Below are 27,886 nucleotides of genomic sequence, written 5' to 3'. Positions count from 1 at the left end.
CATATATAAACAGAATTCAAAAAATTATACTTTAGGGAATCCCCTGGCAGTATGGTGGTTAGGACGCTACGCTTCTACTGAAGGGAGCACGGATTCAATCCTTGATGGGGGAACTAAGATCCCACAAGCTGTGTGACCAAAAAAAAAAAAAAAAAAAAAGAGGTATTTCTAGAAAACCATTTACAAAACTTACTGATTTATCAATATTCATTGGATCAACATCAGCCAAGCTTGCACCCACTTTAACACGTTCTCGGAGAATACCACTAGCTAAATCTTCTGCTCTTAAGTTCATAGGCAAACATCTGAAATTCATAAAAATTTAAGCAGATAACATTAAAAAGTTACATGTTCTTAATATCATAAACAAGTTTTAAAGCTTTAACACATTTTTAAATTTATTTTTTTATTGAAGGATAATTGCTTTACAGAATTTTGTTGTTTTCTGTCAAACCTCAACATCAATCAGCCATAGGTATAACATATATCCCCTCCCTTTTGAACCTCCCTCCCATCTCCCTCCCCATCCCAACCCTCTAGGTTGATACAGAGCCCCTGTTTGAGTTCCCTGAGCCATACAGCAAATTCCCATTGGCTATCTATTTTACATATGGTAATATAAGTTTCCATGTTACTCTTTCCATACATCTCACCCTCTCCTCCCCTCTCCTCATGTCCATAAGTCTCTTCTCTATGTCTGTTTCTCCGCTGCTACCCTGTAAATAAGTTCTTCAGTACGATTCTTCTAGATTCCGTATATGTGTGCTGCTGCTGCTGCTGCTGCTAAGTCGCTTCAGCCGTGTCTGACTCCATGCAACCCCATAGATGGCAGCATGTTAGAATATGATATTTATCTTTCTCTTTCTCTTTCTGACTCACTTCACTCTGTATAATAGGTTCTAGGTTCATCCACCTCATCAGAACTGACTCAAATGTGTTCCTTCTATGGTTGAGTAATATTCCATTGTATATAAGCACCACAGCTTCTTTATCCATTCATCTGTCAATGGACATCTAGGTTGCTTCCATGTTCTAGCTATTGTAAATAGTGCTGCAATTAACAATGGAATACATGTGTCTTTTTCAATTTTGGTTTCCTCAGGGTATATGCCTAGGAGTGGGTTTGCTGGGTCATATGGTGGTTTTATTCCTAGTTTCTTTAAGGAATCTCCATACCATCTTCTATAGTGGCTGAATCAATTTACATTCCCACCAACAGTGCAAGAAAGTTCCCTTTTCTCCACATCCCCTCCAGCATTTATTGTTTGTAGAGTTTTTGATGATAGCTATTCTGACTGGTGTGAGGTGATACCTCATTGTATTTTGATTTGCTTTCTCTCATAATGAGCGATGTTGAGCATCTTTTCATATATTTGTTAGCCATCTGTATGTCTTCTTTGGAGAAATGTCTGTATAGGTCTTTTTCCCACTTTTTGATAGGGTTTTTGTTTTTCTGACATTGAGTTGTATGAGCTGCTTGTATATTTTGGAAATTAATCCTTTTTCAGTTGTTTCATTTGCTATTATTTTCTCCCATTCTGAGGGTTGTCTTTTCACCTTCCTTATAGTTTCCTTTGCTGTGCAAAAGCTTTTAAGTTTAATCAGGTCCCACTTGTTTACTTTTGTTTTTATTTCCATTACTCTAGGAGGTGGGTTATAGAGGATCTTGCTTTGATTTATGTCGTCGAGAGTTCTGCCTATGTTTTCCTCTAAGAGTTTTATAGTTTCTCGTCTTACATTTAGGTCTTTAATCCATTTTGAGTTTATCTTTGTGTATGGTGTTAGAAAGCATTGTAATTCCATTCTTTTACATGTAGCTGTCTAGTTTTCCCAGCACCATTTATTGAAGAGGCTGTCTTTGCCCCATTACATAGTCTTGCCTTCTTTGTCAAAAATAAGGTACCCACAGGTGCATGGATTTATTTCTGGGCTTTCTATCTTGTTGCATTGGTCTACATTTCTGGTTTTGTGCCAGTACCATACTGTCTTAATGACTGTAGCTTTGTAGTATAATCTGAAGTCAGGAAGGTTGATTCCTCCAGCTCCATTCTTCTTTCTAAAGACTGCTTTGGCTATGGGGGGTCTTCTGTGTTTCCATATGAATTGTAAAATTTTTTTATTCTAGTTCTGTGAAAGATGCTATTGGTAATATGATAGGGATAGCATTGAATCTGTAGACTGCATTTGGTAGTATAGCCATTTTCACAATACTGATTCGTCCTACCCAGGAACATGGAATATCTCTCCATCTGTTTATGCCATCTGCTTTGACACATTTTTATCTTTCTCCCTTTTCTCATAACCCAGAAAATGACAAGAGATTTCATATTTTCAATCTACTTTTCCTAAATTCTTTTCAATAGATCAGAAATAAATCTATTCACAAGACAAAGCAATTAAGGTCATGAATCTATTTGCCCAAACAGTCCAACCTAGTTTAAATAAGAAAATTTAACAAACCTGATATTCTATAAAATAAAAATAGACCTACTATATATACACTATTAGTATTATATATGACATTAAATAAACTCAAGCTTTAATACAATATTTAAATGTATCCTTAGTTATTATGTATATCAATTCAGAATACATGATTGAAGAAATAAGTTTCCTTTCTTTTAATTCAAGAGAAACCAATTTTAGATCCTGTTTTGAAAATTAAGCCTTATTTTTTGTGTCGGTACCTTAAAATATATTTTTAGCTACTCAAAATCCTATACGATATTAATTTAATTATCCCTAAGAAAATACAACCTACTGCCTCTTTTAAATATTGCATTAACACCAAAAGATGACATAAATAGCCTCAAAAAAGTATAGGTTCTATAATGAATGTAACTTCACTGATATTTCTGAATCTGAACTTACTTTAAAAACTTCCAAAGCAGGTATCAGAATAGTTCAGATTAAAGAGGCATTATACTCTTTTATTTAAACTTAGATTTTCCTACACTTTCTTTCTGTCATCCACACAAGGAACTCTTTCTAGCATATAATCTACACCAATCCAAACTTGTTTCCAAGACCAGCTAACTGAAAACTTGATATTTCTACAGTAAATATATAATGCTAAAGTATAGAAATGCTTTGCTAAATATAAAATTTCTAAATATAATTTATTTTAAATATTGTACATATAAGCTAGAACATTAACTTAAATTTTAAAGGATAAATTATAATTTGATGCTCTACTAGGCAAAATATTGATTCTCTCCCCCACTGAAAACTCGCAAGATTTTAGTGAGCCATGTAATAATGAGTCACTCTACTTAAGCAAAGATCACCAGAGGCATTCACTAAACCAAAACTATAACAAGGTTTCCAACAAAACCCAAGGACTCTTGAAATAATTCTATTTAAAATCAAGTCTTACTCTTGAGTGCTATCATCATTTTAAGCATCTAAAATCAGCCTCATTAAATGGATTTGGATTAGAGGAGTGGGCTTCCCTGGTGGCTCAGAGGTTAAAGTGTCTGCCTGCAAGGCGGGAGACCCGGGTTCAATCCCTGGGTCGGGAAGATCCCCTGGAGACGGAAATGGCAACCCACTCCAGTATTCTTCCTGGAGAATCCCATGGACAGAGGAGCCTGGTAGGTTATAGTCCACAGGGTGGCAAAGAGTCGGACACGACTGAGTGACTTCACTTTCACTTTCTTTCTTTACTGAACAAGAGACTGTCATAGAGGTTGGACTCTTCCCCTGGTTCTATCTTTATCTTCCCACACTGTTTTATTGAGTACTAACACAGTTAAGTAATTTATGGGAAGTTTCCCATGGTTAGATTTCCACTCTAAAAATTACTATGTAAAAACCAAGTTAGTGTATTACTCTAATGTGTTGAGTATCACTGTGAGCAAAATACTGGTACAGGTAAGAATCATAAAATTTAAACTGTTATTCCTTTTTTCTACCATGGAAGTAACAATTAAAAATTTACTAACCTATTTCTTGCTCTTGCCATGCTCTTTGATTTCCTTCTTTCAAATCGTTCTTCATCAGAAGACGTTGTGTCACTACTGTGAATAGCATGCTTCTTTCTCCTATTTAAAAAGAGTAAAATCCTTAAAATCATTACAGCAGCAAAGGCTTTTCAAAAGCACCATTCTGAGCACCATATCTACTGTTAGCCTGGTATAAAATACATACATTCACTCATTCACTTGGCAAATATTTATTAAGATCCTTATACTCATGCAATTTTCAACAGAAGGAAAAAAAAAAACAGGAGGAGAATGAGGCTATAATTTTTTAAATAGGGTAGTTCAGAAAGCCATCAAACAACAAATTTAATTTGCATCCAAATTTAGGGAATGTCTATCACTGATTGATAGATAATATCAAAATCTTAGAAAAGAAAGCTTATCCTTTTCTCTTATTTTCCCATTTCCCAAACAATCAGAAACAGTACAGATGCTAAAAAAAATAATACATCAGTTTATAGGAAGACAAGAGTTTCCACTTTTGACTTAAGATACTTGTATCTTGTCTAAATTTCTTGTAAAACATACTTTTGAAGAAAAGTTTACAATCATAACTACTATGGAATGAAAGTATCAAAGTAAAATCCTTGAGGAAAAACAATATTCAATAAATCTAATTATTAAAATAAATGATGACATCTCTAAGATACCTAGAAAATATGGTATCATACAAAATGGAATCATTGTAAATTAATTTACTTGAAACTCAGAATGGCCTTCAAGGATGGTGTACACCCTGTGCATATCTATTCAACTCCAATTCCCTCAATAGAAAACTCAGATTTTCCCCAGCTCATTAAGACTTTTAACATGTCTAATATTCCTTCTCCTGATTAATAGGAGTCTTTTCATTTCATCCTGTATCAGATTTTAATGCTTCCCAAGACCTTAGGAAGACTGTTGTAATAGTTACCTACTCAATCTTTGCAATTTTGATTTTACTTTCTCTCTAACTTCTTTCTCTCCTTAAGAAAAAATGCCTGTTTTCAAGTTCATTTACTCTATGTGTGTGTGTAGTGAGCCTAATATATAAAAATATAATACATCAGCTCTAGTGAGGTGATCAGAAGCAATAGTGTACATACTGGGCTAAGGAAATGACTCCAGATGATTACTTGAATTCACAAGAACAAACGAAGAGACCCAGAAAAATAAAATAAAAGTTATTATCCAAAACTATAAACATATACTTGATTGCCTTTCTTCTCTCACCTTTTTAAATACAACAGAATTATAAAAATAATTCTAATAACATATTGCTAGGTTTATAAAATGTATCACAATACCACAAAAAGCAGAATGGACCATAAAGGGAAGGGGCCACATCATACAGAAAAGAAAGTCAAAATGGATCAAAGACCCAAACATAAAGTTAAATCTATAAAACTCTTAGAAGAAAACACAGGAATAAATCTTCATGATCACAGATTTGGCAATGGATTCTTAGATATGACATCAAAAACATGAACAATAACAACAAAGATAAATTAAACCTCATCAAAATTAAAGTTATTTTTGCTTCAAAGAACATCATCAAGAAAGTAAGACAACCCACAAAACAGGATAAAATATTTACAATCAAATATCTGATAAGGAATTTGAATACAGAATATATAAAGAGCCCTTATAAGTCAATAAGAAAAAGACAACCCAATTTTTAAATAGGCACAGGACACAAAAACAGTTCTCAAAGGAAAGTATTAAAATGGCCAATAAGCACTTGAAAAGATGCCTCATATCATCAAAAATTATAATGAGATACATTTTATACTCATCAGGATGACCAGAATCAAAAAGTCAGACAATATTAAGCTTTGAAGAGAATATGAAAAACTGGAAACCCTATACACTGATGGAGAGAATGTAAAATGGTATAGTCCACTTTGGAAAACATTCAAGCAGTTCTTAAATGATTAACCATAAAGTTATCACATGGCCCAGTAATTCTACTCCAAGGGGTATACTCAAGAGAAATAAAAACGTATGTCCAGGAATTCCTGGCAGGCCAGTGGTTAGGACTCTGAGATTTCACTGCCAAAGATGCAGGCTCAATCCCTCGTCAAGGAACTAAGATCCTACAAGCCATGCAGCATAGTCAAAAACAACCACTAAAAAAACAAAACAAAACAAAAATCCTCTAAGCCTCAATGACAAGATTATTAACAACCATGAATTGTCTAAAATATAAAATATATCTTTCTTAAGCATCAATCTTACAGAGGACTTGCTAGAGGCATTCCCAATAAAGAAGTGGGGTACAATTAATATACAGAAATTAACTGTTTGCATATATACAAACAGCCATCTGAGAAAAAATATAAGAATAAAGAAAAAAAATAGACAAGGACACCTTTTATGTAATATAATATTTATACATTATACATAATTTGGTAATAAATGTGGCAAATGTAATCAATGGAGAAAACACAGATTCACTCAATAAATGAGGTTGGAAAAACTCATTTTCCACCTGGGAAAAAAGCTGGATCCATACTACAAATCTCACACAAGAATAAAATTCAGATGGATCAAAATTAGAGTAAAATATGAAACATTAAAAATAAACAAAGGTGCTATATGCATAACTGATTCACTCTGCTATACACCTGAAACTAACACAACATTATAATCAACTATACTCCAATAAAAATTTTTAAAAAGAAACCCATCTGTATTCTAAATTAAATAAAAATAAACAAAGGTGAACTTCCTTAACACTCTGGATTTGGGAAGGCTTTTCTAACTATAATTCAAAATCTAAAAATATTGTAATTGTTGTTCAGTCACTCAGTCACATCCAACTCTTTGCAACCCTGTGGACTGTAGCACACCAGGCTCTTCTAAACAGGAGCCGACTAGGTTCCTCTGTCCATGGGATTTCCCAGGCAAGAATACTGGGGTGGATTGCCATTTCCTTCTCCAGGGCATCTTCCTGATCCAGAGATTGAACCTGCATCTTCTGCTTGGCAAGCAGATTGTTTACCACTGAGTCAACTGGGAAGCCCCTCTAAAAAAACATAGTAGGCTGATAAATTTGACTACATAAAAATAAAAACTTTCTGGTAAAGACAACCAAAAGCAAAGTTAAAACACAAACTAAGAACTGAGAAAAAAGACTGGCAATTTGTGACAAAGGACTACTATACTACATAAAGAAAGAACTACTTGTTGTTCAGTCACTCAGGTGTGTCTGGCTTTTTGCGACCCCATGGACCGCAGCACACCAGGCTTCGCTGTCCTTCACCAACTCCTGGAGCTTGCTCAAACTCCTGTCCATTGAGTCAGTGATGCCATCCAACTATTTCATCCTCTGTCATCCCCTTATCCTCCTGCCTTCAATCTTTCCCAGCATCAGGGTCTTTTCTAATTAGTCGGCTCTTCACATCTGGTGGCCAAAGTATTGGAGCTTCAGCTTTAGCATCAGTCCTTCCAATGAATATTCAGGGTTGATATCCTTTAAGATTAACTGGTTTGATCTCCTTGCATTGCAAGGGATTCTCAAGAGTCTCCTCCAGCACCACAGTTCAAAAGCATCAATTCTTAGGCATTCAGCCTTCTTCACGGTCCAACTGTCAGACCCATACATGACTACTGGATAAACCATAGCTTTGACTATATGGACCTTTTTCAGCAAAGTAATGTCTCTGCTTTTTAATACGCTGTCTAGGTTTGTCATAGCTTTTCTTCCAAGGAGCAAAGGCCTTGATTTCATGGCTGCAGTCACCATCTGCAGTGATCTTGGAGCCCAGGAAAATAAAGTCTTTCATGGTTCCCAATGTTTCCCCATCGATTTGCCATAAAGCGATGGGACCAGATGCCATGATCATTGTTTTTTTGAATGTTTAGTCTTAAGCCAGCTTTTTCACTCTCCTCTCACCTTCATCAAGAAGCTCTTTAGTTCCTCTTCACTTTCTACCATAAGAGTATTGTCATCTGCATATCTTAGGTTACTGAAAGTGATTCCACCTTCTGCTTCATCCAGCTCGGCATTTCACATGATATATTCTGCATATAAGTTAAATTAGCAGGGTGACAATATACAGCCTTGATGTACTCCTTCCCCAGTTTTAAACCAGTCCATTGTTCCAATGTCCAGTTCTAACTATTTCTTCTTGACCTGCATACAGGTTTCTCAGGAGGCAGGTAAGGTGATCTGGTATTCCCATCTCTTAAAGAATTTTCCACAGTTTGTTGTGATCCACACAAAGGCTTTAGGGTAGTCAATGAAGCAGAAGCAGATATTTTTCTGTAATTCTCTTGCTTTTTCGATGATCCAATGGATTTGGCAATTTGATCTCTGGTTCCTCTGCCTTTTCTAAATCCAGCCTGAACATCTGGAAATTCTCGGTTCATGTACTGCTAAAAGCCTCACTTGGAGAATTTTGAGCATTACTTTGCTAGCGTGTGAGATGAGTGCAATTGTGTGGTAGTTTGAACATTCTTTGGCATTGCCTTTCTTTGGGATTGGAATGAAAATGGACCTTTTCCAGTTCAGTGGCCACTGCTAAGTCTTCTAAATTTGCTGGTATATGAAGTACAGCACTTTCACAGCATCATCTTTTAGGATTTGAAGTAGCTCAGCTTGAATTCCACAACCTCCACTAGCTTTGTTCATAATGATGCTTCCTAAGACCCACTTGACTTCACACTCCAGGATATCTGGCTCTAGGTGAGTGATCACACCATCATGGTTATCTGGGTCATTAAGGTCTTTTTTGTATAGTTCTGTATATTCTTGCCACCTCTTCTTAATATCTTCTGTTTCTGTTAGGTCCATAATGTTTCTGTCCTTTATTGTGTCCATGTTTGCATGTAATGTTCCCTTGGTATCTCTAATTTTCTTTCCCATTCTATTGTTTTACTCTATTTCTTTGCATTGTTCACTTAGGAAGGCTTTCTCATGTATCCTTGCTATTCTTTGGAACTCTGCATTCAAATGGATATATCTTTCCTTTTCTCCTTTGCCTTTTGCTTCTCTTCTTTTCTCAGCTATTTGGAAGGCCTCCTCAGACAGCCATTTTGCCTTTTGGCATTTCTTTTTCTTGAGGATGGCTGTGATCACTGCCTCCTGTACAATGTCACAAACCTTCATCCATAGTTCTTCAGGCACTCTGTCTATCAAATCTAATCCCTTGAATCTATTTGTCACTTCCACTGTATAATCATAAGGGATTTGATTTAGGTCATACCTACTAAAAGTATATTAAAAGCAAGCAGATTCACATGGTCATATAATTTTATAAATTAGCAATAGTTTAAAAAAAAGAGGAGGAATCTATTATAAAATAGGCAAACTTTACAGACATTTCAAGGAAAAAAAAGTAAATGTCTTTTAAAAATACAGGAAAAAATACTCTTGTAAGAGATTCAAAAATAAACCAAGATTTCCTTTTCAAGTCTTAGACTGGCAAAAATCCAAAAGTTTGAGAATGCGTTTTGCTGGCAGAAATACAGAAAAGTAGGGACTTTCATACATTGCAGGGTGGACCACAAGCTGATTCAACAGCATTGAAGGTCATCAAATTACAATTTCACATTCTCTTTAACTCAGAGATTCCACTTCCGTAAGTTTATCCTACAGACATATTTGTACACATGTAAAAGATGATTATGCAAGGGTATGCATTATAAACCATACACTGTAATAGCAAGACAGTGAAAACAACCTGACTCTCAATAAAGAAATAATTTTAAAATTACAGTATATCTATATTAAATACAGTAATGTTATAGAACTATAAATGTGAAATTTTGCTATACCTAAATGAAAAGACAGTGAAAACAAATCCAGTGAAAAAACAAGGTATGAACAATGTGCACAGTATATTTTGGGTAAAAAGAAGGGATAACAATCAACATATGTATTGGTACATATAGACACACACACACGTATGAACATATTCTCTGAGGACATACAATCTAATAAAAATGTTTCTATGGGATACTGAGAGGCTACTGAGACTAGAAAACAGCTTTTAATGTTTATTTCATTTTTGAGCCATGGAGAATCGATTACCTTTTCGAAAAAACACAGTAGAGAAGACAGTCTTTCAAAATCAAAACGCCTCTTTGTACATCTAATTGAAAGCACAAAAGGAAACTAAAAGTAGCAAAGACTAACTGAATCACTTCTTCCAATGAAGGCAATGTGAGTCTCTAGACTCAGCTTACTAAGAGACCAGAAAGCTGTGTAGCTTTAGGGAACATAATTGTTAAAACAATAATCATTTCTGGCAAACTGAATCAGGAAGATAACAGTCACACTTAGGGTAAAAACTATTAGTGACTAATTAAAGAAGATGCTATTTAGTTTTCACTGGCATTATCATTAATGACATTAAAACCTATATCCTCAATGTAATGCATTATACTATGTAGTACTTAAGGAGATATCTAAATGATAGATGGAAATATTTCCTCCTTTCAAAAACTAACAAAATATACCTGATATGACTTCTTCTTGCTGGAGATCTGTGAATATCAAAAAGGGTATTTTCCCTCTTTTTTTGATGAGCTGGTACTTAAAGAAAAAAGACAATACAGAAATAATTAATAATAAATTGATAAACTGATATATTAAAGCAGCAGAAATTACTTCTGTTAATTTTCTGAATAAAAGCTGTCTTCAAGTTCTAAATGCTGCCTAAAGGAAGCACAACAAAAATAAATACTTTGTGGTAAACACTATAAGCTGCAAATAAACATTCTAAAAAAATGTTAAACTAAATCTTTGTGACTTTAGGTTAACCAAAGATTTCTTTGACACACCACCAAAAGCCTAATCCATTAAAATGTTTTGATAAACTAAAATTCATCAAAATTACAAATTCTGCTCTTTGAAAGATAGTATTAAGAGAATTTTTTTCAAGAAGCTACCGAGAAAATATTTGTAAATTACAATGATATCAAGAGTATCTGATATCAAGAGTACATAAGGAATTCTCAAATTTTCAGTAATAAAAAACCAAACAATTGAACTGAAAAAATGGGCAAAAGATTTGAATACTTCACCAGAGATAATCTTGGCAAATCAGCACATAAAAATATGTTAAACTTCACTAGTCATTAGCAAAATGTAAACTAAAACTACAATAAATATGTATTAAAATTAATTTTAAAAAATGACCACACCTAATGCCAGCAAATTTGGAAAACTCAGCAGTGGCCACAGGACTGGAAAAGGTCAGTTTTCATTCCAATCCCAAAGAAACACAATGCCAGAGAATGCTCAAACTACCGCACAATTGCACTCATCTCACACGCTAGTAAAGTAATGCTCAAAATTCTCCAAGCCAGGCTTCAGCAATACATGAACTGTGAACTTCCAGATGTTCAAGCTGGTTTTAGAAAAGGCAGAGGAACCAGAGATCAAATTGCCAACATCCACTGGATCATTGAAAAATGAAGAGAGTTCCAGAAAAAACATCTATTTCTGCTTTATTGACTATGCCAAAGCCTTTGACTGTGTGGATCACAATAAACTGTGGACAATTCTGAAAGAGATGGGAATACCAGACCGCCTGACCTGCCTCTTGAGAAACCTATATGCAGGTCAGGAAGCAACAGTTAGAACTGGACATGGAACAACAGACTGGTTCCAAATAGGAAAAGGAGTACGTCAAGGCTATATATTGTCACCCTGCTTATTTAACTTCTATGCAGAGTACATCATGAGAAGCGCTGGACTGGAAGAAGCACAAGCTGGAATCAAGATTGCCGAGAGAAATCTCAATAACCTCAGATATACAGATGACACCACCCTTATGGCAGAAAGTGAAGAGGAACTAAAAAGCCTCTTGATGAAAGTGAAAGAGGAGAGTGAAAAAGTTGGCTTAAAGCTCAACATTCAGAAAACGAAGATCATGGCATCTGGTCCCATCACTTCATGGCAAATAGATGGGGAAACAGTGGAAACAGTGTCAGACTTTATTTTGGGGGGCTCCAAAATCACTGCAGATGGTGAACGCAGCCATGAAATTAAAAGACGCTTACTCCTTGGAAGGAAAGTTATGACCAACCTAGATAGCATATTCAAAAGCAGAGACATTACTTTGCCAACAAAGGTCCGTCTAGTCGAGGCTATGGTTTTTCCAGTAGTAATGTATGGATGTGAGAGTTGGACTGTGAAGAAGGCTGAGCACCGAAGAATTGATGCTTTTGAACTGTGGTGTTGGAGAAGACTCTTGAGAGTCCCTTGGACTGCAAGGAGATCCAACCAGTCCATTCTGAAGAACATCAGTCCTGGGTGTTCTTTGGAAGGAATGATGCTAAAGCTGAAACTCCAGTACTTTGGCCACCTCACGCAAAGAGTTGACTCATTGGAAAAGACTCTGATGCTGGGAGGGAGTGGGGGCAGGAGGAAAAGGGGACAACAGAGGATGAGATGGCTGGATGGCATCACCGACTCGATGGACGTGAGTTTGAATGAACTCCTGGAGTTGGTGATGGACAGGGAGGCCTGGCGTGCTGCAATTCATGGGGTCACAAAGAGTCAGACACAACTGAGCAACTGAACAGAACTGAATGTTGACAAGAATAGGAAGCAACTGATACTCATACACTGTTGGTATTAATTGCTCAGTCGTGCCCGTCTCTTTGCGACCCCATGGACTGTAGCCCACCAGGCTCCTCTGTCCATGGGATTCTCCAGGCAAGGATACTGGAGTGGGTTGCCATGCCCTTCTCCAAAAGATATTCACAACCCAGGAATGGAATCTAGGTCTCTCACATTGCAGGCAGGTTCTTTACCATATAACTACTGCCAAGGGATTCCATATACTGTTAATGAGAATGTAAATGGTATAATTACTTTGGAAGAGTTTGGTAATTCTTAGTCAGTTAAACGTACACCTAATTAAAAAACCCAGCCTTGTACTTCTAGGTATTTATAAGAAAAATGAAAACATATGTCCAAAGACTTGCAAACATATGTTCATAACAACTTATGTATTTATAATACCCAGACACCAGAAATGTCAACAATCCAAATGTCATCAACAAATGAATGGGCAAACAAATTGTGATATACCCATACAATGGAATGCTACTCAGCAATAGAAAGAAGAATACTACTATCATAGTCAACAACATGGATGAGTCTTACCGTTATCGTACTGAGTGAAATAAGTCAGACAAACAAGAGTCTATACTATATATAAAATTTGAGAAAATGTAAATTCATCCATTGTGACAGAAAGCAGGTAAGATAAGTCACTGCCTGAGGGTTGGGAGAGGGAGGCAAAAGAAGGTTGAAATGAAATGAAATGGTCAGTCGTGTCCAACTCTTTGCGACCCCACGGACTATACAGTCCATGGAATTCTCCAGGCCAGAATACTGGAGTGGGTAGCCGTTTCCTTCTCCAGGGGATCTTCCCAACCCAGGGATCAAACCCAGGTCTCCCGCATTGCAGGCAGATTCTTTGCCAGCTGAGCCACAAGGGTTAGGAATAGATTATAAGCAGGCAGAATGAAATTTGAAGGTGGAGAGGTTGATGAAAATGCTCATTATCTTGACTGTGGTGACAGTTTCATAAGTAAATCCCTAAGGTATTTCCAACTTGCCAAACTGTACACATGAAGCATATGGAATGGCAATGGACTACATATAGCTCATACCTCAATAAAGCTTTAAAAAAAAAACCACTAGAAAAATGGCTCACAATCTTTTCTCTGTCCTAACACACCTGTCCTATTACTATCAGGGCTATCTGTGACAGTTATTCCTAACTGAAGTAGAATAATGTCTACATACTTCGGCGAGCTTCTAGTGAGGTAACTTTGATATTTCCAGAGAATCAATCACTGCTTTAGACCATGAGAGTTTGAATAAAATGATCCATTATGCTAAATGAAAGTAGCAAGACACAAAAGGTCACATATAGGTAAATCGATGGAGACAGAAAGTGCATTAGTGATTGCTAAGAGCTGGGGGGACGGAAGTATAAAAGTAATAAAATATTCCAGAATTAGACAGCGGTGATGACTGCACACCCTTGTGAATATACTAAAAACTCATAAATTGTACAGATAAAAAATAAGGAAAGTCTGGCAAAAATGGCAAATTTCATGATATGTGAACTAAATTTCAATATTCTAAAAACTGGAGGAAATCAATCATGATGGAATTTCCCAAGAGCTGGGGAAATAGTCAATAAAACAGAACCTATGGAACTGATTACTTGTCATCAGATTTTAAAGTGTTAGGATAAACTATTTCCTTCTCAAGACTAAAACAAAACACAAACCTAGCTTACTGGCTAAGCTGCCCTTTTGTGACTTTAGCTTAAATTACTTAACCACTTGGAACACAGAGAGGCTTGCCCTAAAGAACTGCTGCAAATTAAAGTACTCAATGAACAACAAAGTAATACAAAAGTATGAGCAGTATTTATTTTTAAATTTAGGGTTATTTAAATAAACTGTGCATACACTATGTAATTCTATATTGCAGTTGTATCCTCCAACATTCAGTCATGTGTGTGAACAGAAGCATACATAAGAAAAGATACACGGAATCTGTAAGAGATTTCATCCTTTTAAATTCAACAACACTGATTTTTTTTTTAAGGAACCGAGCAGAATAAGCTACTCAACCACAAAAAGGAAAGAAATTATTTAGAGTCTCTTACCTATTGGAGGTGCTTGGTATCGATCCACTGTTTTTCTCTGTCTCAAATTATATGGCCTATCATTTTCTTCTCCTTCTGCCTCTTCAACCTCTATATCTCCATCTTCCTCTTGAGATTCTAGTTTCCCACACACAAAAGAAAAGAAAAAAAAAAAAAAAAACTGCTTTAATCTACAAGGATTGGTCTACTCTAAAACTGAATATTTATATTTTATCTTTTACTCTTTCTATACAGGTGACATTTAAAAGTGTCAACATGGTATGATACAGCATAAATCAATGCAATTAAAAATGAAACTAGATAGATATAAAAGAAAATGCCTTTCCTACAAATAATATAGTTCTCTGATAAATATATCAACATGATCACAATTGAGCTCTTGATTCACCTATGACTTTTCAATCTTTTGTATTATCCTTTTGGACATATAAAGCAATAATAGAATATGATTCAAAACTTTATTACAGCAAACTTCATTCAATGCCCAATCAACCACTGAATACAGTTAACATTCACATACTACTTGATAGTTCAAAAAAAATATGCTTAAAAGATAATTACTAATGTTACAAGAGTAATTTTTGTTGGCAGTGTAATGGTTTATTAGGCCCACTGATAACAGATAAACACAGATTAGTTACATTTTTGGTAGAAAAATTCAGGCAGAGATTGGGAGAGAGTATGAAAGCAGATTTCTAGGGTACTGGTAATAGTTTATTTCTTGATCAGTTTATAATTTACCTGGCTATATACTTTAAAAATAAATTATAATGTACATAAATCCTTTATTTTTAAAAAGTAATTTTGCTATAGCTATGATGTGACATCTATTTACAGTTTAAAAGTCTGGTGAAACACTACTATATTTAAAATGGATAACCAAAAAGGACTTATTGTATAGCACATGGAACTCTGCTCAACATTATGTGGCAGCCTGGATGGGAGGGGAGTTTGGAGGAGAATGGATACATGTATATGTATGGCTGAGTTCCTTTGCTTTCCACATAAAACTATCACAACATTGTTAAATAGCTATACTTCAATATAAAATTAAACGTTAAAAAGAAAAAAGAGTTTGATGAAAATGTTTAAGCTTATGGTCCTCAAATGCAATGTACTTTATGATTAACTTTTTAATCACAGGAATTGTCAATATAACACAATCATATTAAAGCATTGGAAAAAATATTAAACTGTCAGTGATGCTCAGTGAAACAGGAGACTAAAAATGCAAAGGACTTTACATTTTACTCATGATAAAATTAGCAAATGCAATATTACTTAAGTAAATAACACTTTTTCCTTAAAACTTCAAAAAATTACCTTTTGAAAAAAAAACTGCATTATTTATTATGAGAAAAAATTCTAAACATGGCAAGTCCTCAGGGAAATCTACAAAGATGTTCAGTTAATAATAAGGCAAAAATCACATTATAAATCTGTCTCACCTATACTGATTTTCTCCAAAGGAAGCAATATAGAGGTTCTAGCTGTAACAACAACAATATTTGCTCAATAAAATACCTTCATTAAAAATATCAACTCTTCAAAACTTACTAATAATATATTAATTACAGAATTTGAGAAATAAACCCATTCTTATCCAGCTAAGCTACATGAATAGTAGGAACTAATAAGATTTCCCAGTGAAAAACAACTATACTGCATTTAAAATATACCAAATCTTCTAAAAATCCATTTTAATAAAGAAAGTTAACACGTACAGAATTAAACCCTATAAATGTAAATCCTATAGACCTTACTAATCATCAATTTATAATCCTCAGACAAATGTGCTTTCATCTACTCCCAAATCCAGCCTGACAAATTCAGTCAGGATTCTTCAAATCAGAACTCAGATAGATAGGCCTCAGAAAAAAGCAGTACCACTCCCTCCAGTAGTATTAGCAGTCTTTCTTTCTCTTAACTTCACCATCCTGTGTCCATAACTAAATTTGAGATCCAAATAATCATAGATTTAGGTGGCTATGGACAGAGATTTCCAGTTAAAAAGTACCTAAATACAAAAGAGGTCTTGCCTACTAACAAGCAGATCAGCCCATGGCAAATGTTGCATCAGATTAGGTCCTTTAAGGACTACCCAACAGCTTACTAATAAGATATATCAATATTACACAACAATGCATAGCGTACAGCAAAGGCATTTTTCCAAATGAAGGAATTAAATACTCAAATGCAAATGGAACAAAAATTATTCCGAATTATATAATATAGACCTCTAAAGTCAAAAATCACCCATCCAGCAATATACTATATATACACACACACACACACACACATATATATATAGTTTGTATATGTTTTTCTTTCCTCCCACCTGAACTTTGTAGCATTTATTTCATAAAGGTGCTTTACAAACCTTCTTCTTCACCCTCAGTAGAGACTTCATGATGATTTTGTATACCATAACTATTTCTTCTCAGTGACTTTCTTCGCCTTTTCACTCTTGAATACATATCCATGTTTTCCTTTTAAAGAGAGAAATCTGTCAAATATTAACATGAAATTTATTCCCAGCCATCAGTATCACTAGCCCAATGGGACATGCCCACTTGATAAAATTTACTGAGGATCTATTTGCAAGGCACAGATCAATGAAAATGGACCTTACTGAATTTAATAAATGTATGAAACAAGAAGAAAAATAAAACTTATAAGATACTTGAAAACTGGGCAGGGAGAGGGGAAATGTGCCTAGGGGAGTGGGGGAGGAAGCACTTGAAATGAGCCTTGAAACAAAGATAGAACTGCATTAAGTCCTCAACCAGAAGTATTAACAAGAGTAAAAGATAGGAAAGTAAGAATGATGGGTTTGTATTTGGACAATGATGTGTGAGAAGATAAAGTTTGAAACCATATTATGCCAGTTGAGGTGTTTTAGGTTTTTTTTCATTTATTTATTTTTAATTGGAGAATAATTGCTTTACAATGTTGTATTGGTTTCTGCCATACATCAACATGAATCAGCCATAGGTATACATATATCCCCTTCCTCCTGAGCCTTCCTCCTACTCTGTCCCACCCCTCTAGGTCGTCACAGAGCACTGGGTTTGAGCTCCCTGTGTCATATAGCAAATTCCCACTGGCTATCTAAGGTGATTTTAATTAATTCAGTACGCATTAAAAAACCATTAAAGGGACTTCCCTGGTGGTTCAGTGGTTAAGACTCCATACTCCTAATGCAAGGGATATAGGTTCGATCCCTGGTCGGGGAACTAAGATCTCACATGCCACACAGTGCAGCCAAAAAAAAAAAAAAAAAACACCTTAATAGTTGACAACAGAATCAGAGTTGTACTTTAAGATGTTGTTGTTTAGTCACTAAGCTGCATCCAACTCTTTAGCCACCCCATGGACTGTAGCCCACCAGGCTCCTCTGTCCATGGGATTTCTCAAGCAAGAATCTGGAGTAGGTTGCCATTTCTTTCTCCAGGAGATCTCTCTGGCAAAAGGGTAGAGGGTCTTTTGAGGAAGCTTGTGGCAAGCAAGGTATGGATAAAAGAAAAAAGAAAACAACAAAATCTCAGATTAAATTGGAAACGAAAAAGGAACACTTCTGTTAATTCAAGAAAATCCAAATGCTGCTCTCTTTGAATTCCTCAATCAAAATAAAAACTACTTGCAACGACTGTCGTTGTTGCCGTTGTTGTTGTGTTAGCCACTCAGTCATGTCCGACTCTTTGCAACCCCATGAACTGTAGCCCACCAGGCTCCTCTGTCCATGGGATTTCCCAGGCAAGAATACTGGAGTGGGTTACCATTTCCTCCTCCAGGGGATCTTCCTGACCCAGAAATCAAACCTCGGTCTCCCATATTGCAGGCAGATTCTTTACCCTTTGAGCCACCAGGGACAGTTGTTAAGGTTAACATACTCACAAATTCTGTATCTGTCCACATTCGAAGCCGTTCTACTTCTCCTGATCGACGATTCCGTCTAATGTTTATGTTGTCCATTTCCTGTAGTACAGCTTCAGCAGTACTACAATTACATAATAAAACTAGGGTTTAGACAATTGCAGGATCAAACTCTATATCATACAGGTAAAAGAGCTCACCAAAGCATAATTAAGCCATCTAATTTCTAACTGTACCTAATATCCCAGTTAATATCTTCTTCTGAACTAGCATCCATTAGAAGATACTGCCTCAAAAACAGATGGAAACAGGGAATGCCCTGGCAGTCCAGTGGTTCGGACTCAGTGATTTCACTGCTGGGGTCTGGGTTCAAACCCTGGTCAGGGAACTAAGATCCCACAAGCCATGCAGCATGGCCAAAAAAGAAAAGAAAGACAGAAACAGAATATCTTCTGTCATGATATATTAAAATAAAACTTACAAATAGAAGACCTTTGTTTACTCAGCTTCAAATATTTAAATTCATAATACTACTACAAATAACTATCAGATCCATGGTACCAAAAAAAAAAAAAAAAAACTAATTCAAATCTTTTTATTTGAAGATGGTGTTAAAAATTGTATAGAATAAAGAATTTGTAAAAAGTTTAAAGCCAGCATAAGGTTAACTGAACTGATACATTTTTTCTTTTTTAAAAAATTTACTTATTTTTAATTGAAGGATAATTGCTTTACAATATTGTGCTGGTTTCTGCCATACATCAACATAAATCAGCCATAGGTATACCTATGTCCCCTTCCTCTTAAACCTCTCCCACCTTCCACTCCAAGGGCAGATATATTTAGAAATTAGAGGAAACTGACATCCACAAAATATATACTGACATTGACATTTTAAACACACACGGCACTTACTATGTGTTCAGATACTGATCTAGGTACTTAACAAATGATAACTAATACTCAAATTTGACACTACCACAATAAAATATAATTTCCTCTCCTTTCAAATAGGAATTACAGTCATCTCCCTTCTCCAGGCTATTACAAGGATTAAGTAGGAATGATTTATTATTTGAGAAGAATACAGTTTCATTGCAAGTAGATGCTGAGGGAGGAGTCAGCTAGGCTATATCCAACATGTGCAGTCTCAAAAGACTTTCAATTCAGAATCTCGACTAAGTAAAACTATACCTATTATATATCAGTAATGGAACTTAATGTTTCTTGAAAACTGTCAAAACATAAACGTTAAAAGAGCAAATATTAAAGGACTATAGTAGTGAAGTTAAAATAAAATTTCTTTTTGTATTACCTAACTATGCACAAGAGCTTAAAAAGTATGAGGGAAAAAAATATGCTATCACATAAATTGCATTAAATCTAGTAAAGTGACTAGAGCTAACCAAGGTTAATTCAAATTAAGTTTTTAAATAATTGTACTGATTGCTAAGTCAGTGCCTAAGTTACTTTTTAAAACACAACTGGCTTAAAAAAAAAACAATTACATGAAACTGCTTACTGCAAAAACATTCATACCTATTTACCAGTTGATCAAATAACAAACTCTGGTTCACACTTTCAAATCTGTTTTTCCTGGAACGACAGCTTTTTCTGACTTCCATGTCACCATTTATACAAGAAAGTTCCCCATCTCCTTTCTTTTCCCCTCGATGGGGATGGCTTCGAAGGGCTACAAGAAGAGAGAAATTTCCATTTCAAAGTACAGAGTATAAAAAGAAAGAAAAAAATCAAAAATTACTTTAAAAAGACTATAAGGAGCTTACTATAACCTCTTAAATGGCTTTAATATCCAATAATGTAAAATTTCTAAAACTGTTTACAATCTGCCATGATAACTTAAATTATTTCAATTGTACTAATTTCTCAATGTTTAACAATTATATACATATTTACCATGACTGTAATCCAGTCACTTCCAACTGTATGCTGAGCATACTAGTAAATTACACTATTTTACCCCACTTTAGAACTCTAACAACATTATAAGTATTTCAATACTAACCAGTTTCATAACAGAATACTCACATAAGCTACTATGTCCGTTTGGTAATGTAGCACCAGGCTGAGAAGTTAACCTAGAACACAATTATATTTAATATGCAAACACATCAACATTCATTTAAAGAAACAAAAATGCAATGCTGGTGGAATCACTTTAATCTTTAAAATGTCACTAATGCAATATTACTTTTTTAAAAGGAAAGAAAACATTTTTTTACCTTAAGATTGATAATATACAAATAAAATACATTAGTGAAGTCATTTCATTACTTCAAGAAAAGCTTTAATAACAAGTTATAAACTGAACTCACTCTGTCTTCAACTCTATAAATTAAAATCCAATGGAAAGGCTTAAGCTTTGTATGTATCCTAAAGTTAACTAATGCCATAAATAACAATGGTCACAGATCTTTACTACTTGTTTCCATTGACAACCTAAGATTCAAACAAAGTTATTCAAGCAATAAATTGTAAGAAGAAAAAAGTACTTGAATACCAACAACGTTTAATAATTTCTTCAAAGTATTATATTACACATTCTAAACTAATACATGAAAACTTAATTAATCTCTCAAAAGTCATTGTACCACTCTCCCTTTTGGTGGAGGGACAGAAATGTTCAGTCACTAGAAAGATAAAATGTCATCAAAATATGAAAATCTATGGAAGAAAGTTGCAGTATACCTTAGTATAATTAAAATTCAAAGACAAAAACTAAAAATTGTTACATAATAAAAGAGCTGTCAACATAAACTTATTTTTTTAAATACCCAACAATTATTATTTCCAAATATTAAAAAGGGGAGAGAGACGACATTCAAAAAATAGTATATATGACTGTCTTCTGCTTATCTATGTGGTTTGCACAACATTTTTTAACTAAAATATTCTAACATTTTTGGTTACTCTAGCAAGCTTTATGTTAATTATATATATTAAATGTTATAAATATTAATTATAAATGTCCCTGTCTAGTAAAAGTCACAGACGGAATGACTACATGATATAAACAAAAACTATTACGTACCTTCCGACTATCAAGAACACAAAAACAAAAAAGTCCATCCCTCCTTTCCCCAGGAAAACAACGCAACCATCTTGTTCTAAAATACTACTTCTTGGAAAGTATTTCATTTTTAGAATCTTTATTATACAATTCTCCTGGTATATGAGCTTGACTATAAAGTAGTAAAATGATGTTATTAGGTTATTCCTTAAAACATTATACATGTGGAATTTACTAGAATCACTCTTAAAATCCACTTAAAACCACATAGAAAAAGCATAAATACATTTTGGCTTTGGACCCAACATAATATTAACTCAGGGACATCAGTTAATTCACAACTCTTGGCTTCAAATGAATTTTAGCTGTATGTAAGACCAAATGGTTGGAATTTCACATAAATTATTCAAAAGAAAATATGCTAACCCTAAAATCATTCTACATAAGAAATCTAAAACTCCATTGAAAAAATAACATCACTAGGATGAAAACACAGTAACAATTTTTGTTCCTCTAAAGAAGACAGTGCTTACTTGCTTTTATTTCATTGCTAATGAAAGATCTGATTTAAGGTGGGCAAAAAAAGAAAACTTCAATCAATCCCATTAACTTACAATCATAGCTTATTGTCATCACTGTACCATTATCATTTCTCTTTATAAAAAGGAGAAAGAAAAAAAAAGGAGACAAGATAATATTGGTATTTCAAGGGTTGGTCTGCCTATACAATTATATAGGTGCTTAAAAAGTCTCTTGAATCAATGTTCCCCAAAATTAATCACTTAAAATATAACCATGCAGGTTCGCTGATTAAATGAATCCTCTAATAAATCCTTTATGATTATGAAGTCCTCTTTGTTTATTTTTAAAATGGGGAGTAAGTGGAGGATATCTCCCTTTATCTCTGTACCCTAAATTTTTTAAATGGAGACACTATCACTGCATTCAGTAATTATTACATTAAAAGTTTCTACATCTTTAATTATGTGGAACATGCTACCAGTTCAATACCAGACTCAAAAATCATTACTTATTCACCCACATAAACCCAAGGCATTCAATGATTTATGAGAATTTTAAACCTCAATTCAGCAAAAGCATTCATTTGGAAAAACTATAACCACTACCAGCCTTCAATCCTAATAAGCCTCAACAGTGGTGATTACACTTCTGCCTAACCTCACTACCCCCTAATCATCTGACCACAAAACAAAATTCTCACACATATTACACTTTAGTGCAGTTAGGCTTATCAAAGATTTAATTTCGTGTGTTTCTCAGAGTATGTCTCTCTATTATTCTATAGACATCAAATGCATGCCATGAGAATTCTCTGTGTTGACTCTTCCAACCACCTACTCCCCAACACACAGCCTCCAAATTAGATAAATATCCAGTGGCTAAATAAATGTCAACTGACAAAAGTCAATGAAATGGGATTCTGAACTCAAAATATTTGTAAGCTGCAATAGCTATCTAGGTTAGCAAGTATATTTATGAATTTCTACATATAAGCTAGAGAAGAAAAGATGTAATACAGTAAAGATTTTACCAAGAAAATCCTCATTTTACAAAAATATCATCAATCACTGTAACTATATTGATAAACTTGGGACTTTAAATATATAAACCCAGATCCCTCCCCCCAAAAAAACTTATAATCTATCTCAAATCATTTATGAAGACATCAAAGTTCTAGTTCCATTTTAATCTCTATCTTCATCCAATCTCTAAAAGTTATTCCTAAATGTTATTTTACCAATCAACAGTAGTTTCTTTAAAGAATTTAATGGTTGTTAAAGTCCTTTAAGATTCATCATTTTTCATAGCTAATACTAATTTTTATCTTTATTCAATTTTCCTCCAAATGAACTGCATTTTAAAAAATCATTTTCCTGAAAGAACTTCAGTCATTTTACTTTAGATGCTCTCAGGACTTTAGATTACCAAAATAAAGGAATTAGGATTCTCAGGTTCATGACATAAAAACTAATATAAGCACTCATATAAATCCTGATTTTTGTATTTATATTATCTCAAAATCTAAAATATTTTAACTACAAGTTTCCCAAAAATTCAATTCTGTTGAATCTGACAGACCAAATGGCATTTTCTTTTCAGGTCATCTGAAATACTAAAAGACTCTAGCAGTGTCTTTTCACATTCCTCGATGAAAGTTTAACCCAAAAACTTTTAAAATTGTGTGAATTGCTAAACATTATTCTCCTGTCAAAACAGAAGCAGTAAATTCTATTAGTATTCATTATTTCTTAAGTTTCTTATTCAAAATATACTTAAAGTTTTTTTTAAAAGGAATATCAAACTCTTAAGGTATCTAAATGGAAGCAAAACTCTTCTTTTACATGAAAGACATGATTAAGATTAATTTATACAGATCTCTGAGTGGATAAGGTGTGAGAAATCTACTGTACTAGAGAGGCTCATATTTGAGTTACACTGTTAAAATTATCTTACAATTAAAAGCCAAACTTTTAACAGTAAAAGGATACTTTTTAGAAACATTTGTTAGAAAAAGAAGCCTGATTCACTCATCTAATAAACACAGAATACAGATTACATCCCATAAATCAAGTGTAGAAGTATAATTAAAGGGAAGTACTTATTTTAAGTGACATCATTATAGTGATCTGGATGTGTTTCATCTCACAGATGAATGAGTATGGGAAAGGTGGGAAAGTTAAAAAAAAAAATCAATAGATGATTCACATAATTTTCAACTTAGCTCTCAGACAATGCAAAATTAAAAATTTTAAATAAAATGGTACATGTTAAATTAAGCACAGACTCTTTAGAGACTAGTAAATGTATAATGCCTATCAAAATCAATGTAACTCCAAAGATTATTTTCATTAAAGACTAATAACAGTATCCAGAATTTACCTACAGACATAAAATAAAAATACTGTCAAAAAGGAATTCCCTTTTACTTTTGTTTGCATTTGGCACATCATCAGCACTTTTACATCAAAGACTTTGGAAAAAAGAGAAGCGAAGGATTCTAAGCTGAAAATTTAAACCTCTTCTGAGTGTGTATACAGCTATCCTATCTACATTAAATTAGTACCACTTACTTTGGTGAGTAAAATTATGTTCATAATACATATCAAAACAGAGAAAATTTAAGTTGAAAATTTAAGTTGAAAACAATCAGATACATGAAAAGATTTATTAGAAATTAATTTAGATTTTATTACATTTTAGCATACCAATTCAAGCGGAATATTTAATAATTTTAGGAAGAAGAGATTTTATTTTATTTTTAAATAAAAAATATACTTCTAACCATTGTTTTTATTTAAATTTTCAGAAGTATAAACATGTATGCACATTCAAGACCTATCAAAATTCTTAATGTTTTAAGTAATAATAGTTTCTATTACATACTAAATGTATTTTTGGTATATTTAGAGAAAATAAAATTACATACAAAAATTATAAAATAAGCTTAATACAATTTATAAATATTCCTAGACAGGTGGTTTTACAATTTAAGAAAATTAGCATTAATATCAGCCCTGAATCCCATCAAAAAAATTATGAAAAAACAATGGGTGAGGTCTCCCTTCTCACCTGGCCTGTCCACTTGATATGTTCCATTCTTCTCGCTGACCAGTAGTTCGTGATTTTGATTTGTCTTTGCAAACAGAGTCAGGTTGTTTCAAAGTGCGTTTGGCTGGAGGAGACACATGGCTATCACTTAAACTACCATCAGCTTCAGCTTTCTGAAAGAAAAAGTTTAAAATGCATTTCTTACTAAAACTCATAGAATTCTTAAATTCCTGGATAGTGTTTATTCAATCAAAAACTATCTACTGAAGGAATCCCTCTACAAGTGTAGCAAAATGTAATCATCTGTAAATATAAAAACAAAAAAGTTAGATAAATTTATGCTCCAAAATGTTTAGTTTTTATTTTTAAATAATTTCAAGACTACAGAAAATATGTGTAGAGTAGATATATCTAAATACTTCAGTGTGTAACTTACAAGAAAATTCTGCTACATTAAAGTATCATTCAATCCTCCCAATTAGGAAATCATCATTGATGTAACACAGAGCTAATTTGCAGATACATTCAAATGTTATCAAATGTCCCAACATGATCTCTCTTTCCTTTCTGATTCAGAATTATATCCAGGAACATATACTGTAGGTAGTTATCAGACCTCCTCTGCCTCCTATCTGGAACAGTCCCCTCAGTTCTCATTTTCATGCCCTTGACTGTAAAGAATACAAGCTTTTTAATTCTCTGGAATGACCATCAGTCTGGGTCTACCTGATGTTCCTCGTAACCCAATTCAGGCCATAACATTCATGGAAGAATATACAGACGTGATACTATGCATATTGTACCTACCCATCATTAAGAATAACGTTGATCACCTAATCAAGTTGGTGTCTGCCAGGTTTTCCCACTATAAAGTCACTATTTTTCCCTTTGTATTTGATTAGCTTATGTGAAATCATTCTTAAAATTAACCAATACTCTGTTCTTCATCAAACTCACTAGCCACAGCATTCACTGACTATTACTGGCCTTTATCCAATACCATCATGGTGGTAATTATCTAATCCAATCACTCCTATATAGTTTAGTTGGCATCCTAGTAGGGGCTTTCCTGGTGGCTCAGAGGTTAAAAGCGTCTGCCTGCAATGAGGGAGACCCAGGTTCACCCTCCTTGCTCAATTCATTCACTCATTTCCTAACTGGGAGGAAAGAAAAAAGCAAATTTCCTTAAGTTTGTTCAGTAAGTTAATAGAAATTGCTAGGAGAAACAAAGGAAAGCTCATAGTCAAATACATTTCAGAAAACAATGAGGTCCAAGGTTTTTTGCTTCAGGACTTGTAAGAGTCTTTAGTATGTTAACATGCAGGGACTTCCCTGACAGTCCAATGGTTAAGACTCTACTTTCAATGCAAGGGGCACAAGTTCCATCCCTGGTAGAGGAACCAAGATCCCACAGGCCACATGGTGATACAGAAAAAAAGTTAATATGCAATATAAATCTCCAAGTATGGATGACAGTATATAACAATTCGCAAACTTATTTAACCAAGCTCTTTTTCTCATGGGGCATCTGTCAGTTCAGTTGCTTTGTCATGTCCAACTCTGGGACCCCATGGTCTGCAGCATACCAGGCTTCCTTGTCCATCAGCAACTGGAGTCATCTGTAGGTACTGAAGTTTCACAAATACACTCTGGGAATAAGTACTATGTACTTACTGAATTCAAGGAAAAATAGTAAAAGTATTTGAAGTTAAGCCATTTTTTAAATATGTGAGTTATTATATAACTCTGTGAATATTATGTAACTAATGACTTTGAATATCATAAGTCATATGAGTTTATATGTTTATTTACTAGTCATTCTCTCATATACTACAGGCTTTTTACAGCTTCATTCAGGAGTATCTCTCAAAGTGTTGTCCACATACTAACTGAATCAGAAAGCACCTGATTTGTCATTAATAAACATAACCTGCAAAACTAGAACCTTGGGTGGAGGTGGGATATTTTCAATGAGGGCCTCCAAAGGATTCTTAGCACATAGAAGTCTGAGGACCTCTGGCATATAAAAGATTTAAGTATAGTATGATACACATCATCTTAAATGCTGCACTATACTACTCCTACAGTGAAAAGACTTCAATCATGACTCGGCTTATAAACAGCATTACAAAGGCTTCCTTCCCTCCAAAGAACTCGAGGGATTTAAGTAAAGCAAAAAAACAGATGCAAATACTACAAAATAATTACTTCAACACCATCTAATTAACTTCAAGCTTTGGGAAAGCTTTACCTACAAACCTGATACCAACAGTTCACCTTTAATAGGATGATCATAATGCTCAACTTTAACTTCTTCAAAGCATTTTACTAGTTAATTATAACCTAACCCTTTGAGGGAAGGCGTTGCTAGTTTCAGGATAAAAATATTTAGGAGAGATTATGCAATCTACCCACAGTCATTTAGCAATATGTGTCAGAGTGGTTACAATCCATGAGCAGGAAAGGCATTTCAAACAAAGGGAGTAATTTCATTTAACAAACATTTGTTTAGGACCTACTGTGCACATAAGACAAAATCTTCTTAACCCTTATACACAATCTATTGAATTGACAGCTACAGTAACAATATATAGCAAATTATAGTAAGTACTATAATAGGAATGGGATTCCCTGGTGGCTCAGATGGTAAAGAATCTAGAAATACACAATTCTCTGAAAGCAAAAAATGGTAACTGCCAGCTGAGATGAAGGAAGACATCATAAATCATGTGGACTTTATTTTATAACAATAATGGAACACCTAGAATTGTCAGAGGAACATGATTCAATGATGTGAT

General features: G+C 34.2%; 1 protein-coding gene across 8 annotated transcripts in view; it reads right to left on the bottom strand.

Moving 5' to 3' along the window:
- Nucleotides 1-27,886, bottom strand: part of ATAD2B (ATPase family AAA domain containing 2B) — a 139,101-nt gene that overhangs the window by 89,041 nt on the left and 22,174 nt on the right. For 5 of the 8 annotated variants that reach the window (XM_044926199.2, XM_044926198.2, XM_006050618.4 and 2 more), the window contains exons 2-11: nt 25,110-25,261; nt 20,537-20,586; nt 20,027-20,180; nt 18,509-18,611; nt 16,992-17,100; nt 16,060-16,101; nt 14,612-14,728; nt 10,428-10,503; nt 3,945-4,043; nt 194-305 (exon numbers count right to left, since the gene is read on the bottom strand). In XM_044926199.2, coding sequence (XP_044782134.1) covers nt 194-305; nt 3,945-4,043; nt 10,428-10,503; nt 14,612-14,728; nt 16,060-16,101; nt 16,992-17,100; nt 18,509-18,611; nt 20,027-20,112 — 744 coding nt within the window. In that variant the 5' untranslated portion in view covers nt 20,113-20,180; nt 20,537-20,586; nt 25,110-25,261. Of the gene's footprint in view, nt 1-193; nt 306-3,944; nt 4,044-10,427; nt 10,504-14,611; nt 14,729-16,059; nt 16,102-16,949; nt 17,101-18,508; nt 18,612-20,026; nt 20,181-20,536; nt 20,587-25,109; nt 25,262-27,886 lie in introns of those variants that run through there. The other 3 variants (XM_006050620.4, XM_006050621.4, XM_044926200.2) reach the window with 2 other exon arrangements.

The sequence above is a fragment of the Bubalus bubalis genome, chromosome 12 (genome assembly GCF_019923935.1).
Source record: "Bubalus bubalis isolate 160015118507 breed Murrah chromosome 12, NDDB_SH_1, whole genome shotgun sequence".
NCBI classification, from domain to species: domain Eukaryota; kingdom Metazoa; phylum Chordata; class Mammalia; order Artiodactyla; family Bovidae; genus Bubalus; species Bubalus bubalis.
The sequence above is the reverse complement of the archived record's forward strand: the minus strand, read 5'-3'. Positions and strand labels throughout refer to the sequence as shown.